This window comes from Pelodiscus sinensis, chromosome 1, assembly GCF_049634645.1.
Source record: "Pelodiscus sinensis isolate JC-2024 chromosome 1, ASM4963464v1, whole genome shotgun sequence".
Taxonomy (NCBI): domain Eukaryota; kingdom Metazoa; phylum Chordata; order Testudines; family Trionychidae; genus Pelodiscus; species Pelodiscus sinensis.
Window position 1 is genome coordinate 60,370,574 of NC_134711.1, and position 18,343 is coordinate 60,388,916.

Here is an 18,343-nt window from a genome sequence, read left to right on the forward strand (position 1 = left end):
TTTTCTCCACTCTTTCTCTCTACTAATCTGAGGAAGAGGATTTTGTTCACAAAAGTGTGTGTGTGTGTGTCTCTAAGGTGCTGCGTGTGTGTGTGTGTGTGTGTGTGTGTGTGTGTGAGAGAGTGAGTGAGTGTCTCTAAGGTGCTGCGTGTGTGTGTGTGTGTGTGTGTGTGTTAGTCTCTAAGGTGCTGCAGGACTACTCACTTTTCTAACAGGCCTTTCTGGACAAGGAATCCTTAATACCGTTCCTTACTGTTTTGAGCTGTGGCACTTCTGTGTAAACTGAAGCAATAGAATGTGCTCCCTCCTGTCTTTCAGGGGTAGAAGTGTGTGCTGCCAGGCAGGGACCAAAGGATGAAGTCTGCTGTTATCAAATTTAAGGAAGGATGTTGTGCCAGTGCTTAATTGCTGGCACAGATTAACAGCTTCTGCAGAAGAGTTGGAGCTCAAAATGTTATGCAGGCAGCTTGCCTGCCAAACTATGGCCACTTGGCACTGATGTTGTGGCAGAACAGTCCAATCAAGTTGCAGGCAAAAGGAGGCAGCCAGGTGACCATCAGCTATGGATCTGAATAGCAGGTTTCTTGTCCAACAACAGCAGCTTCTGCAGTTACATATACTATATAATTGTGAGGTTGCAAGACCCCTCCTTGGTTAAGAGGATGAATTGTTGATAATTCAGTTTGGTTGGTTGGTTTATTTAAAACTAAAGAAAATATATTTTGGTTGTGTAGAAATAGTTTTAGTTTGCACAAGAAACAGCTATTAATTCTTTGTTTGTGACCTGGATGTTGATTTTTAAAATGATCCAGGAGTCCTCGCTTTTGTCATTATAGTAATTTGTAAACTAAAATTTCTACTAATTGGCATACAAGAACTGCTTTAAAGTGCTACATTGTCCTGCATTTTGCTTCAACTACCCCAGACTAACACGGCTACATTTCTATCACTACCCCACCTTTTGTAATTGTTTGAATGAATTTATTTTAGTGTTAAGAAATAAGTAGAGACAGAGATTTCAACAGAAGCTTCAGTGTCCTTGACTTTTAGCTTGCTGCTCAAGTCTTTCAGGTGGACTGAATTAAACCTTGCACTCTAGCCAATTACCATTGAATAAGTTGCAAAGAACCATTTTCTTCTGAAGAGGCAGAAAATTCTGTGTCTGCCAAATAAAATACAGTGAAGGAATTAGAAAGGAAATGTAGCCTAGTTCAAAAATTGCCTATGGGACAAATGCAGAGATGGTATGTAAGATGGGGAAATTTCACTTTGGCAAATAAGTGAATCTAAGTTTCAGTTGGTAAAAGGGCATGTTGTGAGGAAGTGTTTGGAGAAGCAGATGAAGGGGACTAGTATATCAACTAAGGCCCTATCCAATAAAAACTTAGGCATATGATTAACTTTAAGCTGGTAAGAAGTCACACTATTTGTGAGTAAAATTTAATCACATAACATTTTTCAGGATCTGGCTTTAGACTCCTCAGAATAATTTGTCTCGTGATTACAATTTTTACTAATCTATTGTAGAAAGGGCTCATTTCTAGCAGAGTATTTACATTTTTTTTTTGGTAACCCTGTATATGAGCAACAGTAAATAAAATGTCTTGTGGGCCCCACAGACCCAGATGGGCTGCATGTGGCCCGTGAGCTACAGGTTGCCCACTGCTGCCCTATATCATCTAATGAGCTGATCCTAAGCCCGGGAGATATGAGGAAGTAATGCTTGGCCTAGCTAGTGATAATGCAGGACATTGAGTTGATGAAGCTGCCTGTCTGAGCTTACAAAGGAGTGGAGGCTGCATCTGTACTGATGCAGGCAATGCTGGCACCAAGTAGCCCATTGGTTTTAGCAAACTCAGGGTATTGCCAGTCTTGTGCTTAGGACCTAGGAATTTTTTAAAATTGTATCTTCAGAGAAGCAGAATTGCAAGATAAGCAATTTTCTGTCATCTGTTTTAAATATGAATGTGTTTTAGTCAACAGATAATATCTAGGCTGAAATAATTAAATAACTCTTTTTCTAGGTAAACAGGATCTGGAATGTAAATCAATAATAAGACCATACATTCAAGAAAGGCTGAGGAGGGATGGTAGCCACGTCGGAGCTGTATTTTAATATTCCAGGAATACAAGCACTGTCACAGAGACATTTTTTGTTGAGGCACATAGATCTGTTTTTCTGAGCTTTCTCTTGTGGGAGAGAGAATGTGAAACTGAGATGGATATGTTGTGCAACTCCATTCTCTGATGTTACTGTTCCCTGTAAGCTATTTACTTGGGTGACTTCCCAGGAGAGATTCAGGTGCCACCTAGCTGATTAGCAGAGAGCCCACAGCTGTCCATAGATGGCAGCATGTGTTTCTGTTGGTGGTGCACATCTGCACATGCCTTGGTGCACATCACATTTATTCTGCACATGGAAAAAATTGGGAATATTGGCGCTCTCCTGCAAAAACCTATACCTGTGAGCACCCATCCGTATTCTCAAGTAGTCCTATTACGCTACTTGTATGTGTGATTGTTAGCCAGATTGTGCCCTAGCCCTGTCATATTTTTACTCAGTTAATTATATTAATACATCTGTGTAATTATATTAATACATTTAGTATTTTACCTATTACTTAAAAATGTAACTCTCTCAGACAAGATTGAGACTGCATGTGGGACTGTCTCTGCTGCAGCTGCTTTTTGGGAAAACAGTCAGGATTGTTGCCATTTTGGCACTTACCATGAGCACTAAATTAACAAACAACAAAGAATATAAGATCTTTTGGGCTAATAGAAAAGTTAGATTCATTAGCAGAGAGAGTGGTGATGATAGAATTCTATATTTTTAAAATTGTAGTTATTTCACATGCAAAGTGTGTCCAGTTCTTCACCCATTGAAGTTAAAGTGAGCTTTCCATTGCCTTCTGAGGGTATCTGATGGGTTCTTAAATGCCGGTGTATGTGAAACTTGGGTTGTCAGATTTCATTCTTTACTGAAGTATTGCTATCTTAATCATTCTGTATCCCATAGCAGTGTATGATTTTATACTGCAAACATTTTAAGCAGAGGTCTATCTATACCACAGAGTTATTGTGTAATGGTTTGTATTACTGTGGTGTTCTGTAGTTATGAGATACTACAAATCATGCCAAGTCATATTAGTAGCTCAAGTCAGCTCTGTAGTGCAGTTTCTACTGTTCTGTTTTTATATAAGGCAGTGAAATACGGGGTATGGGTAAGTTTAACTTATAAATATTACTTGCCTGCTGTGGTTGAGTATCTTACCCATTCATTGTCTGATTGAGACTGTGGCATGAGTGAGAGGTAGAAACGGAAAATTCAGCCAGGGGACACTGAGGAGTAGTCAAAAGAAATGTCTGAGAGATGTCAAGGAGCCCAACATTTCACCTTATATCTATGCCCTTTATCTCCGTATGCACGTCTACACTGCAGGAAAGTCTTAAAATTAGTCTGAGGCAGGCTTCCCTAATGTAGATGTGCTATCTCGATTTAGAGCCTCAGGAGACCCTGAGGAAGAATAATTTAAAATGACCCTGGTGAGGGGCTATTTCAAAATAGCAGAAGTGGAGCATCTGCATGTGCTTTATTTCAAAATAGCTATGTCAGAATAAGTGTTATTCCTCATAGAATGAGGTTTACAGATTGTGGAATAAGCCATCCGTTATTTTGAAATTATTGCAAAATAACAGAATGGCTGTGTAGACGTTCGCATTGTTGTTTCAAAATAATGCTAGTTATCTCAAAATAACAAAGCAATGTAGACGCACCCAGTGAAAATAAGTGTAATGAAAAATGAGTAGCAATAGTATTTTCTCATGTCTTCCCATGCTAGCATTTCCTGAGATTAGGAAAAATCCATGATCCAATTCAAAAACTATGCTTAAGGAAGGAGAAAATCTTTGCAAGGTAAAACCATGTTAAGACCCATTTTAATGCAATGCAGTAGGGATCAGGATAAAACTGCTGGGATGTAGATCTGATTATAATGTAATTGCAGTGGAAGAAAGGGAAATATTTAGAGCCCTACCAAATTCATGGTCCATTTAAGTCAATGTCATGGTCATAGAATTTTTAAAATTGTAATTTTTATTATTTCAGCTATTTAAATTTGAAATGTTATGATATTGTAATGATAGGGATCTTAACCCAAAAAGGAGAGTGTGTGGCGGGGAGAGTTGCAAGATTATTGTAGGAGGTGACTGTGGTACTGTTGTTTTTCCTTCTGATAGCAGCACAACCTTGAGAGCCTAGCAACTGGAGAATGGTGGCTGCTGGCTGGGAGCCCAGCTCTGAAGGCACAGCTGCCACCAGCAGCAGCACAGAAGTAAGGCTGTATTGTCGCCCTTACTTCTGTGCTGCCACTGGTGGGGCGTTGCCAACAGCCACTCCTCTCCAGTCATCATCCTGAAATAAACTTATGATCCACTACAGGCAGTCCCCGAGTTACGAACAGGGCTTTTCTCGCCCCGGAGGACGGGAGCGGCGGGACGCCCAGATGTGCCGCGGTCCGCCGCCCCCATCCTCCGGGGCGAGAAAAGCTGCTCCCCGTCTCCCTGGTCTGCAGGGAGACGGGGAGCAAAGCCTTGGAGCACGCCCGCAGCGGGGCAGCCCAGGCGCGCTCCAAGACTTTGATCCCTGTCTCCCTGGTCTGCGAGACCAGCAGACCAGGGAGATGGGTAGCAAAGCCTCGGAGCATGCCAGCAGTGGGACAGCCGCTGCGCGCCTGGACTGTCCCGCTGCTCGTGTGCCCTGCGGCTTTGCTCCGCGTCTCCCAGGTCAGCAGACCAGGGAGACGGAGCAAAGCCGTGGAGGACTTGGGCGGTCCCGCCACCCCTGTCTCCCTGGTCTGCTGGGGGGGTGCAGCTAGTGCCCCCCCAGCAGACCAGGCTTCTCTTGCCTACCCCTGGGGTAGAGCAGCTGGGGGCTTCCGGGTTGGTCCCGCAGCGCTGCTCCGGACCAACCCGGCAGCACCCCAGCTGCTCTGCCCCAGGCGTCCTGATTCAGCCGCTGCTGGTCAGTTTCAGCAGCGGCTGAATCAGGACGCCTGGGGCAGAGCAGCTGGGGTGCTGCTGGGTTGCTCCAGTAGCGCCGAGGAGCAGTGCTACTGGAGCAACCCAGCAGCACCCCAGCTGCTCTGCCCCAGGCGTCCCCAAGTCAGCCGCTGCTGAAACTGATCAGTGGCTGACTACAGGAAGCCCGAGGCAGAGTTGCTCTGCCCCAGGCTTCCTGGAATCAGCCGCTGATCAGTTTCAGCAGCAGCTGACTTGGGGACGCCTGGGTTTCTTAAGTTGAATCTGTATGTAAGTCAGAACTGGCATCCAGATTCAGCCGCGGTTGAAACTGATCAGTTTCAGCAGCGGCTGACGCCAGTTCCGACTTACATACAGATTCAACTTAAGAACAAACCTACAGTCCCTATCTTGTACGTAACCCGGGGACTGCCTGTACTTGCAGAATTTTCTGGAAAAGCTGTGTCCCCTTTTGGGGGTTTGGAACCAGAGTGGTCAAGCATTTCCCCCCTATCTGCTCCCCTAAGTTCCCTGTAAGTTATGTATGTGGTTGGGGCAGCAATTCAGCTACCCCCCCCTCCCCCCACTGCTCAACTGCTCCTTCCCTCTGCCTTGGAGCTGCTGCCTGGAGCCTGCTGCTTGGTGTGCATGGAGGGAGGGGAAAGGGGTATTGATGTTAGGATGTCCCACCTCCCCTCCCTCTTTGAATTCCCCACTCAACCCCATCTCAACAAAGCAGGATATCACAGCTACTGTGTTGTGTCTGGATTTCCTGGTCTACTTAAGGGTCATGTACTTGAAGTGGGGCTCTGCATACTTAAAGGGGCTTTGCATCTCTCTGTATGCCTCTCTCTCAAATACACACACTGTATGCATCTGTTTCTCAGTCACACAGTGTGTGCATCTTTGTCTCACACACATACACACTCCTTGGCACTGTGGAACTGTGTATGCACCATCCGAAGGAGAGAGCGGTGCGCTCCAGCAGGATAGCGTGGGTTCATCAACTGGCCAAATAGCCACATGGCTAGTGGATAGGAAGAAGGATACCACGGCCCTAGAGTGTGAGGCTACATTAATGTGTTAACCCTCAAAGTAGGGATGTGACAGTGTGTGTATCTAAACAGTTAATCAATGAGCCTGAGCTCATGGGTTAACCTTCATGGACACACTTCAGGCCACTGGAAGGAAGAAGTGCTGCCTGGTAAAATTCACTCACCACCAAACCTTAGCTGCTTCTAGGGGTCTGACAGAATTGCTGGGCCCCTGGACAATGTGAGAGAGGGTGGCTCCATATTCTCAGAAAGTGTGTGGTTGAAGCAGCTAGCCCTCAGCTCCACCCAGAGTGCTTCCTCCCCCAGCAAGTCCTCAGAGTAAAAAAGTAATAGAATCTGCAATTTCTTAGACAAACAACCAGCTTCAATAATCTGCATCCTACCCATGTCTGCAACCTTGAGCCTGTGCTTCTTTTAAAGATGATTCTCTGTTTTAAAATCATTAAAAGCTTTAAGGAAATACTTTCCACTAGAAATTTAGTCAGTTTCAAAAGGTTAGGTTAAAATATATTCCGATACTGCTCCTACTCCCAATGATCATTGCCATTTTTGTAGATTTTATACTCATGTTTTCCTATTTCTTAAATGTTTTTCTATTCCATGTCACTGTGGGAGAAGACCCCTTAAGGAGTGGTGAGATCCACTGACCTACAGTATAATTAGGATGTAATTATTTTAAAAACAAGTTCTACTTGAAATTGCTAGTGATATCTCTATTAGAGTGACTATTTACGTGGGTCTGTCTAAGGAGTTGGATTTAGTCCATCAAAATACTTCTCTGAAAACTAAAATGTCAGGTTTAGCAGTGGAGTCATATTATGGTTTGCATAAGAAATTGTGTTCGGAACATTTCCATTAGCACCAGGATCTATTCTTGGGTTTTTCTTTTCTATTTTTGTTGTTAACCTTCCATCTCCAGTGTTTTCTCCTAAGTACATATGTATGCCATTAATATAGTATTGTCTTACAGTAGCTCATCCTTGCTGGAGGCATAATTCTTTTCCAGTGACTTGAGTTGAAGTGAAATAAAAACCAAACACATGATTTTTTGGTTCACCTCCCAAACTATAGAAACAGCTGGTCTCATTAATGATTAACACAGTAGCTTGTGGCTCAAAGTAGATTTGGAAAGAGCTTTGGGACATCTCCCTCTTCAGTTAACTACTGGCTTAATAATTTTATATTTATATTTATAACACCTCACTTTAGCATACATTTTTAAATTCTAAATCAAGTATTTTTTCAGATTAAATTTCTGCCTTTATTCATCTAAGACCAATATGGATGCAAATCATAGATACTGTAAGACTTTGTGACATTGTTATTTTAGTAGTGGTTTACAGCACCCAATAGCACAGGTACAGTGTTGGTTTTATGATGCTCTTCTATTACAAATATTTTACATGGGTCTATAGTGCATTTAATATTTTCTAAAGTCAGTTTATCAACTAAATGGTCACATAATTAGGAAACAGCTCAATTCCTTTTAACAGTCAAGAGATTCTTGCTTCTTTTTTTTTTTTAAACTTCAATAGATGTTGACTCAAGCTGATCACCTTGTTACATTAATAGTTTTCAGCATTGTTAACATTCCTATATGGTTACAAAATTATTTTTCTTTACACTATGCTATGATCATTTTTTTATTTGAATGACACAGTGACAAAAAAGATATAAATTTTATGAATGTAAATAGAATTTCTGCTCTAGGATTTTCCTATTACATTAATGTCTTGCAAAAGAAACAGAAGGATTGTTTTTGAATAGGTATTCCCATAATTAAAGAACAAAATATTTTTATACTGCAGAATTATAAACACTAAATAAACATTATCAGATGCTATTTTCATATGCCAATGGTGGCTACAAATCTTAAAGGAAAGCCGCTCCTTTCTGTTGCCATTCTGGATGAATATTATAGGGAGGTGTTTGGGTTTTAATTTGATTTTCTTTAACTGTATCATGATTTCAAGAATCTATGCTAATCTGTGAAGCATTTTGGCTTTCAGAAATACCTGTTTGTTCTGCCATCCTAGCTAGATTAGCATATCTGTGATACAAGTAATTTTCCCCATATTAAGAATAACAAACAGATATGAAAACTCACAGGTGTGGTGATTATTGGTGACCACTCTTGTGTTGAAAGTAGAAGATAACTGTGTGTGGATATTATTGGTAGGTTATTTACATGATATAACATATATATGTATACAAGTTTGTATTTTTTCTTCTCACTTGCATGTTTTATTAAGAGTGTGCAGCAAATATTATTTTTGTGCTTTTCCCCCCCGCCCCTTTCCTGTTTTCATTTACTTGAGTGGTTTATGTTTCCTTTAGAGATTCGAGCTCAACTGATAGAGCAGCAGAAATGTCTGGAGCAGCAAACTGAAATGAGGGTGCAACTTCTTCAGGACCTGCAGGATTTTTTCCGCAAGAAAGCAGAAATAGAGACGGAATATTCTCGCAATCTAGAAAAATTAGCAGAAAGGTTCATGGCAAAAACAAGAAGTACAAAGGACCATCAACAGTACAAGTAAGAGAGTTTCTCATACTCAAACTCAATTGACTTTCTAGTGTTGGAAGTGGTTTAGGTTATATAATTTGTCAAAAGTTCAAATACTTTATTATGAGTCCTCTCCCTGGCACTTTGTTTCTGTTAACTTGTGGTACTGTCAAGTTAGTGGCTATTCATTGAGTATGATGACAGAGTGTTTCAGTCTTTTCAAATTTAAGTTGCACATGTAATATTATGTGAAAAGGAATTGTTGGGGAAACAATGTGATGCACACCTCTGGATATGCAAAGCTATATATGCTGATTGTTGTAACAGATTTTTCAGAATTTGACAAGCCCATAATAAATGCTGATCAGCCTTCCAAGAGATGCCCGGAAAAGGTTAAAAAAAAAGAGGCGGGGGGAGTAGGAGAGGGAAGCTTGCGATGTTGCTTATGTTGTTGCATATGGGTTTTGCTGCCAATTGATTGCTGCTATCCTTAACAACAAGGATATATTTCATACATGGATAAAGGTTGTATATGTATGTGCATGGAGTGTTGTAACTTTTTGTGCACTGCAGAAGTGGTCAGATAATATTTATCAAGTAATATATTCAGTATATTTTGGAAAATATTTTAAATTTTGTTGAAATAAAATAGGCTATTTGCCTAGTTTACAGAGCTGGTTGAATAATTCATGAATATATTTGACTAATTTATGTGTGTGTGTGTATATAAAACAAAATTAGCTCATTCAAACCATTTCACAATGAATCCAAATACCAGTGAATTATTAACATAAGAGCCAATGGCTGGACGCAGAAGATAGATCAATTCAGACTAAAATTTAGAGCAAATTTTTAACATTTCGAAACAAGACCTGAAGCTACTTGTCAAGGGATGTGGTAGAATTTCAAAGGGCTTGTCTTCATTACTGAACTGTATTGGAACCCCTGTGATTGATAGAAAAACGTTTGTTGAGCAGGACTGGTGAAGATGTGATAAGGCAGTGGAAGAGCACTCACCCATCAGAGGCCACCTTTCTAATGGCTGGTAACTGGACCCCTGAGGTCCTTCCCCATCTCTTCCCCTAACGCCCCATCCCTGCTACTCTTCTTCTGAAGGCTCTGCCCTCTCCCATCCCACTCTGCTTCTTCCCTCCAATCCCTGCCTCCATTGCATTTGCCTCTCCACTCTGCCTCTGTTGCTGGGTTGTCTCAAAGAGTTTCCCTATAAGTAGGAGGTGGCCCCAGCTGAGCATGAGCTGGCAATAAACCAGTGCCACCCCCTGCCCTGCAAAATCTGGACTTTTGGTTCAGATGTCATTTAGGGTTGCCAGGTGTCCTTTTCAACCAGAATTTCCAGTCGAAAACCAAGCACTTGGTAACCCTAAATGTCACCTGTACACAGAAGCCAAAAATCGACTGACTGGGTAAAACCTAGATGGGTGACAACCCTACCACACTAGGACTTTTGTCAGCATAGGAATGTTCTGCTAGGGATGTGATTTTTTTTTTCTTGACATTCTTAACCAACATAAATATGCAATCAAAACTTGTAGACCAGGTTTCATTTCTAGCACTCATGGTTGCAGAAGACAACTTTATACTAAATGCTCTAACATCAAAAGGCAAATAAAAAGAATCTTTTAAAAAATGTTTCAAAATAGTTCCATGCCTTTTCAGGATTGTGATTTTCCATTCATGGGGGCTGGTATTTGGTCTTTAAATCAGGATTGTATGTCTTCCTAAAAGAAATGCTGTAGCTCAATCAGAAATTATGATCTTGACAAAGGAATTACATGGTAAGGTTCTATGAGCTGTGTTATTATCTGCATGATAGTGGTTACTTCTGGCTTTAAAATATATGAACTAGCAGGATATTTTTATACTATCTATTTGAAGATCTTTGTAAGTGAGTTTAATTTAGTTCACCTACCTTGTCAAATATAAGAGAGGTTTTTGTGTATTCTTTGGCAAGTCAGATCTAAATCCTTCACAGAGGGCCACTGATTTTTGCAATTCCACCTTCTGCTGGTGTTTTTAAGTGAATATGTATGAAAATGAATGATATAATTAGTACGATAGTCCTGGTAGTAATACTGTAATAAATTGATTTACTTTACATTGTCCCCATAACTTCACTGTGCCACCAATTTTTGTAGTACCAAAAATAACTTTGTTGTGTAAATGATCAAGGAGGAAATGCAGGTTTTTACAGCTGGGTAGTACTAATTGAGGCTCTTGTATAGAGAAGGGGATATAATTTCATTCTTTTCTGGTGTTTGGCATCACTAAAATTAAAAGTTCAGGGATGTTTGAATTCATGATTTCCTCCTCCAGCACCCTTGACAGCAACCTGAATTTTAAATTGTTCTCTGTGGTTTTCTAGTTAACACTGCCGAGATGAATAGGGCAGTTCATTGCACTCATAGCTATTATTCTTTACTGTATGCAGATTTGGCACAGAAACCACTTTATTGGTTACATTTGATTCATGTCAGGAAAGTTTTCTTTAACTACAATTGGTCTGGACTGAATATTCTATATTCAGATGAAATCCTGATGCCACCAAAATAAATGGCAACATTTCCATTGAAGGTGAATGGAGCCAGGGTTTCATGCATATGTTTTAAGGCTAGGGACCACAACAATAATCTAGTAAGAGCTCCATCATAACACAGGCCATATGATTTCAGTGCAGTAGTAATTCCTGCATCAAGCCCAGAAGCTCAGAACACCTGGGTGAGTTCATACTGTGATATTCCCATCAGGCCTGCGTGCCTAATGGCTGGCTTTAGAAAAACGTCTCCTCTTGATTTAGCAGTTATCAGTGATGGAGAATCTACTATGGCCCTTGATAAATTATCCCAGTGGTTAATTACTATCGCTGTTAAGAATGTGCCTCTTATTTTTAATCTGAATTTCTCTAATTTCTACTTCCAGCCACTGGATCGTGTTACGCCTTTTTCTGCTAATTTGAAGAGCCCATTATTAAATGTTTGTTCCCCACGTAGATACTTGCAGATTGTAATTAAGTTACACCTAGCCGTCTCTTTGTTAAACTACAGTCCATCCTTGCTATAAGTCCAAGGTATGTTCCAAAAAACTTGGACTTCTAGCAAAACAACTTAAAATGGGGAATGTTTTTCCTGCAGGTCACTTCCATTTGCACTTTTTTTTTGGGAACGACTTTAACGGCAAGGAATGGGAAGACTTATAACCCACCAGGCCCTACAAGCGTCAATGATGTGTGGAATGGATGTATATCAGGGTGACTTATAGCAGGGACATCCTGTACATAGATACAGTCAATGAGCTTTGAGTCTAAGGCAGATTTTCTAATCCTTTAATCAGACTCATGGCTCATCTCTGAACCCTCTCCAATTGATTAATACTATTCTTGAACTGCGGGCACCAGACTAGATATAGTATCCAGCAGCTATCACCCTAGTGCCAAATAAAGAAGTAAACCTATCTGCTCCTACGTGAGAGTTTCCTGTTTCTGCATCTCGGGATCACGTTTGTCAGACTGGGTCCTCATGTTCAGCTGATTGTCTACTCCAAAATCTTTTTCAAACTCACTGCTTCCCAGGATAGAGTACCTGACTTATAAATGTGGCTTATTCTGACTTCTTCTATTTTTCTCTTGTGATGCTCCATTCCCATTCTGCCTAGAGACTCCACCTCTACTCCATCCTTTTCCCCAAGTCCCGAGCCTTGTTCCACCTCTTCCCTCTCCCCCAAGAATACCACCTCCTTTCTGCTCCCCCTTCTCCTCCAAATCCTTCCCCCAGCTGATTGACGGTGCCACATATTCGCTATGGCTAGTGGGTGCTGAGGTTACGCTAACCTCCGAACACCCATGTAGTCAGTGCCTATGCATTTAGCCATATTAAAATATGCATTGTTTGTTTGTACCCAGTTTACCATCAAATCCAGATTGCTCTGAATCAGTTACTTGTCCTCTTTGCTAATTATCACTCACCCATTTTTGTGTCTTCTTCAAACTAGATAATCTAATCATAGAATCATAGAACTGGAAGGGACCTCAAGAAGTCATCAAGTCCAGTCTTCTGGACTCATGGTGGGACTAAGCATCATTTAGGTCATCCATAACAGGTGTTAACCTGCTCTTAAAAATCTCCAATGATGGAGATTCCACAACCTCTCTAGGCAATTTATTCCAGTGTTTAACCACCCTGACAGGAAGTTTTTCCTAATGTTCAAATAAACCCTCCCCCTTTCTACAATTCAAACCCATTGCTTCTTGTCCTATCATTAGAGGTTAAGGAGAATAATTTTTCACCCTCTTCCTTGTAACAACCTTTTAGGATATATCAAAGTCCACTATAAAAAGACTGTCTGCAAGATTTTTTTTAACCAATACGTTGTATTAGATGTTAATGCACATACACACACAAAAAAAATAAACAAACAAAAACCTTGAAATGTCAATATTGTGGTTTTTAGATCATTTAGTAAATAATAACTGAACTAACTTAATTGGTATATTTTGGGTTTTTAATAAAAAGTTTGATAAATTACATGTGATTTAAATACTCAGAATGGGATGGGGATAGAAACGGACTGAAATGGAATCTCAGAGATGCTGAACTATTGAAAAACAGCATTATCCTACCTACTTTGGGTCAAGTTTTTGATATTTGCAGATTGGTCGTAATGATACGAATTCTTGTACTTTTTTCTATTTGTACCTCATAGAGTTTGAAAATATGCCTTAAAATACTATCTAAAGCTTGACTAACCATATGTACTTCAGGAATAGATGACCTACACATTCAGAAAACAATGTGTAGGTACAAATTCTGAATTTGCTTTATTCAGAAGAGTAACCCTGTTCACTTCTATGGGATTACTTGCAAAGATAAAAGGAGCAGGGCTTGACTTCTAACATTTATCCTGGCAGATGCATTCTTTCTTTATGAAGATCAGTTGTTCTTTAAATTAAACTTAAATTGTTGGGTTCATGTTTATGTATATCTGATGGAGGATGGGTGTGGCAGGGAGATATTTCAGATATTTTAATTATGTAACACATATATGTATACACTCTTTAGGAAAGACCAGAATCTCTTATCTCCTGTGAATTGTTGGTACTTACTCCTAAACCAAGTGAGAAGAGAAAGCAAAGACCATGCAACTTTGAGCGATATCTATCTCAACAACGTTATCATGCGCTTCATGCAGATAAGTGAGGATTCTACCAGAATGTTCAAAAAGGTAATATATATCATGTTGAATTTCAGTTACCATTGAAAGGGAAGTGTCTAACAGGTAGCATTTTATGGGAAGAGTCAGCAGCATAGTGACATAGACATTAATAATTTTTTTCGTGGCATTTTTCACTGCAGATGTATTGGGGAATATATTATGTGATAGTGATCTCGAGAACTGTAGTTGTAAATTCAGGAATTGAGGAAGATGCCCTATTCCTTGTTCCATAGTGTAGTCAGGCAGGAAGGAGAAAACAGTTCAGCATAGAAGGGACAGAAGAGTATTGAGTTATTTGCAGAAATGCTTTATGGCTATAGTTGTTCTTTATGTAGAGACACAGCTGTGGATTCCACTTAGGTATGGCAACTCACCTAACAGCTGTGCCCAATTCACCAGAGCCAGAGAATTTTGCATAGCAGTACTCCTTTTTTTTTTTTTTTTTTTTTTTTTTCTTAGAGAAGTAGCGCTTGTGTCTTGTGACCATAGTTCCCTCCCTTGGCTATATGAAGCAGCACCACTCCAATCCCTCTCATTTCCTTCTTGCGACCAATGGCTGGAGTTGGAGCTCTGTGTGGTTTTCACCCCACAATCTCTCTATTTCCTGATGACTTCTTTAGTTGCATATAGTTAATTAGTGCCTTTGGTATCCCATTGGTGTTAGTTTAAGTATTTCCCTGACAGTGCTCTCACCATGGTGCTTACTGTGTATAAGGGCCCTCTTCAGTACCAGAAACTTTGTCAGCTCCCCTGCTCTTGTTCCTGTGATGGCAGTTGCTGCCCTCCACTTTGGACCATCTGTTATCTCGGCACTGTTGCTGATGTCATGGTTAACACCACTTCCAGCACTGGAAATGATAGTGTCATCAGGGCCATTTTCACCATCTTTGCCAATTTCCTTTCCATTCTGGGTAGTGGAGGGGTCTGACCAGTTGCTCAAACCCTCAGGGCTGACTTCTCCTTCATACCTTGAAACCTGGGACTCTTCAGTGTTCAGGTTGGCATCTTCCTCCTCTTTCTCTCCATTGCCTGACCTGCATCAGGGGCTGTTCATGGAGCACCGTGGGTACAGGAGTGGCTCTTATTGAGACAGGAGTTCCTTGCCTGCACCTACTGGCCATCAATGCCCTACCCGTGGTCTCTGTGGAATCTATCAGAAGTTCCTCCATTGCAGAGGTCCCACTCCTCAGTCAGACTCAAAAGTGAGATCACTGGCCAGCTGCTGATGATGGTGACTGTCAATCTACCAGAAGCCTAGACATGGCTGAACCTCTTGAGTCATCCCACCTAAGCCTGCCTGTCCTGAAACAGGATCAAGCATTGGCAGAGTTTAGCTGCTGCTTTCTCATGCGAAAACAATTTTATGGAGCCTGCTTTTCTTTTTCTTCAGTATCGAAGGATTTCAGAGTGTACCAAAACCTTTTGAGGCACGTGGCTGCTATCTTGGGTATTCCAAGTTCCTGGAGGAGAACACCCATAAATTGTTGGATGTCCTGCATCTGAATGCCCTGGAAGAGGGTGTCCTCACTATTATATACTCCTACGGCCAGCTAAAATGCTCTGGAATATGCGAGCTTTGGTACTGCCTACATGCAAATCCCGGGGGAAGAATATACCCCCATTTCACTGCAGGGATTTGAGGGGTTTTACTCCTATCCAGACCCAAATTCCTTGCTCGTAACTGCGATGAAAAATAGAGCCTGCATTTCAGGACAGATTTAAGTCCACTCCCAATAATAAGAACTCTAAATGAATGGACTTCATGGGTAAGAGAATTCACATTACCTCCTTGCAGATGCAGATAGACAACCAGAAGGCACTGCTATCCAAATACAGCTTTGTCAATTGGGTGATTGTCTAAGGTTGCAGTTTTTCTGATTTTCTCATGCTGTCAGTTCAGCTTCCCATATCCTTTCCTCTTCATCTCAACATACTCACACAGATGCCTGCTCACACCTTGTATCCCATGCTCAGCACTCTGCATCTCATGATGTGGCTGCTTCATTGCTGCATGAGGAGGAAGTACAATGTTTGGAGGCTGCTCAACAAGTCCTGCTAAATAGTAGAAAGCCATCTACCAGAATGGACTGTTTGATAAAATGGAAGCCATTTTTATTATAGTTTTTGGCCCCCGGAATTCAACTGATGCTGGTTTCCGTTCAGGACATCTTGGAATATTTTTTGCATCCTCAGTTGTTGGGTCTGTGTGTAACTAATTGAGAGTACAAATGGCAGTGACCTCAGCATTTCGACTCTCCATTCAGGGAATATCAATCTTCTCTAATGCTGTGGTAACAAGACTCTTAAAAGGGCTTCTTTATCTCTATCCTCTGGTTTGACAGCTAGCTCCTTTGTGTGACCTTAACACTGCCTTATAGCTTTATTTGGACCTCCATTCAAGTCTTTGGCATCTAGTCCCTTTCTGCTTTTTGTCACAAGACTGTTTTCCTGGTAGTAATAACAGCCTCAAGGAGAGTCTCTGTGAGTTGCAGGCTCTGATGACACAGCTTCGTTGCACACAGCTCTCCAAAGACAAAGTGACTGTGACATTCTATGCCTTGGGAGAGCGCTGTATAATCCCCACAGTCCTCATTATACATTATACAGAATTATGATAGTGCATATAAAGCATGCCATATGAGGTATCGGGGGAAAGATTATGATCTGGTGAAAGTCATTGTATCTAAATATGTGTATCATTCATTCACGTGAGTCTCTAGCTCCCTAGAGGCAACAACAAGGAAAATAACCAATGCCCAGGTGGGTGTCGAACAACCATCAACAGCCATTGTCCAGCAATGGAATTATAATGCAACAATTCACTGGTACAAGGCCACTTCAGGGGGATTTCTTAACCTTGCCTAGTGACTCCTCAGTGCCCGTCAGACATGCTTGCACTTGAGTTCTCCAAGTACATGGAATAAGGGTATGAAACAGAACACAGTGACCACGTGCTTCGCCACACCTATGCTATAACTAGCAACAAGAATACTTAGAAGCCTGAACACTCCAACAGATAGTGACATCTGTGTACTATGAATGGTAATATCTAGTGGGGTGAGAAAAACTGCTTAATCTGTTGCCCAGTCTAATAGGGTTCAGAATTTAGACTGTGTGATAATATTTAATTTTTCTTTTGGTAACTATGATTTTTGCCTATCCCTTATAGTCACTTAAAATCTATATTTTCAGTAAGATACACTGCTCAAAAAAGAACAAATTTAATACAATACTTTTCTGCGATACAAGGCTGAGAGCTGGGGGAATTTGACTCGTACTTCTCTGTGTGATTCAGGAGTGGCTTTGGGAGCATTCATATCCTCTAGCTGGATGTAGGGTGCCACATGCAGTAGTGCTGAATGAGAACAGCACCTGGAGGGGTTTGCTGCCTGTCACTAACAAACCACTATGAGAGCAAGCCCACACTGTATAGTTAAGGGGGCATAATGGTCCTACAGTCCCAAGATGCACCTCAGGGATCCCTCCCAACTGACTTTGACTGCACTCTACATTTTTGTCTAAAGTGGTTTCTCACTTTCATTTAAACCAGCGGCTATATTTCCCTGTGTTCTTTTCTAAGCCACATTCATCTCTGGAAGAGCAGCTTCTTCATACACTGAGAGTATGTCTAGACTACATGGCTCCGTCAACGGAGCCATGTAGATTAGGTTTCTAGACATAGGAAAATGAAGCGACGATTTAAATAATCGCCGCTTCATTTACATCAAAAGGGCCACTGCGCTGTGCCGATCAGCTGTTTGGCGGCACAGCGTGGTAGTCTGGATGCTCCGTGGTCGACAAGGAATTAAGATTCAAGATGGAATAAACACTGACTGAATTATGGTGTTTCTTGATGGTATTCAGGATACGTGATTCCTGGTTCCAGAATGAGCTTCCATTTGACACACTGTGGAAGATTCCTATTCTATTGGACAAATGGAAACTGTAAATGGGAATGGGTGTAGCTGGACCAAAGAACTACTTGGAGAATGTAGAAGAAGCATGAGGGCAAAGGGGGATGAAAACTTTCATGTGAGAAAGTGATGCGCAATAAAACCTGTGCTACAAATAAAACTAAACTAAAATTAATTTTTTCTCTCCTCCAATATCTTGATTGCAGAATGTTCTGTCAAGTGCATACATCTGTTATATACAAGCTACTGTTTTGCTAATATGGAAGAGTTACAGCTCTTTGATCAACTAATCAGGAAAGAATTTTGAACCCATTCCAGCAAATGATATATATGCTTATCTCTCACTGTCAGTGGGAATGCCATGAGTAGAAGGTCCCCTTGTAACATACAAAGGTCAATCAATTCAAAGAATTAACACTGAAATTTCATAAGAGGAAATTCTTGTTTGAGGGATTGCTCATGTCCATTCCCCACAGATGTGTGCACACAGCACACACATGTCATCGAAAGATTTTCCCTTAGCAGTACCCATTGGGCCAGCAGGGGAGCCCCTTGGAGTGGCACCAATATATCAGTTAATATATACCCCTGCTGGCTCTCCACCCCCTCAGTTCCTTCTTACCACT

The 18,343-nt window shown here is 41.1% G+C and overlaps 1 protein-coding gene across 2 annotated transcripts in view; it reads left to right on the plus strand.

Annotated features, from left to right (window-relative positions):
- SRGAP1 (SLIT-ROBO Rho GTPase activating protein 1) overlaps nucleotides 1–18,343 on the plus strand; it is a 219,985-nt gene that overhangs the window by 98,858 nt on the left and 102,784 nt on the right. For both annotated transcript variants that reach the window (XM_006130209.3, XM_075930928.1), the window contains 2 exons: nucleotides 8,412–8,607; nucleotides 13,650–13,812. In XM_006130209.3, the coding sequence (XP_006130271.2) occupies nucleotides 8,412–8,607; nucleotides 13,650–13,812 (359 nt within the window). The remainder of the gene's footprint in view (nucleotides 1–8,411; nucleotides 8,608–13,649; nucleotides 13,813–18,343) is intronic.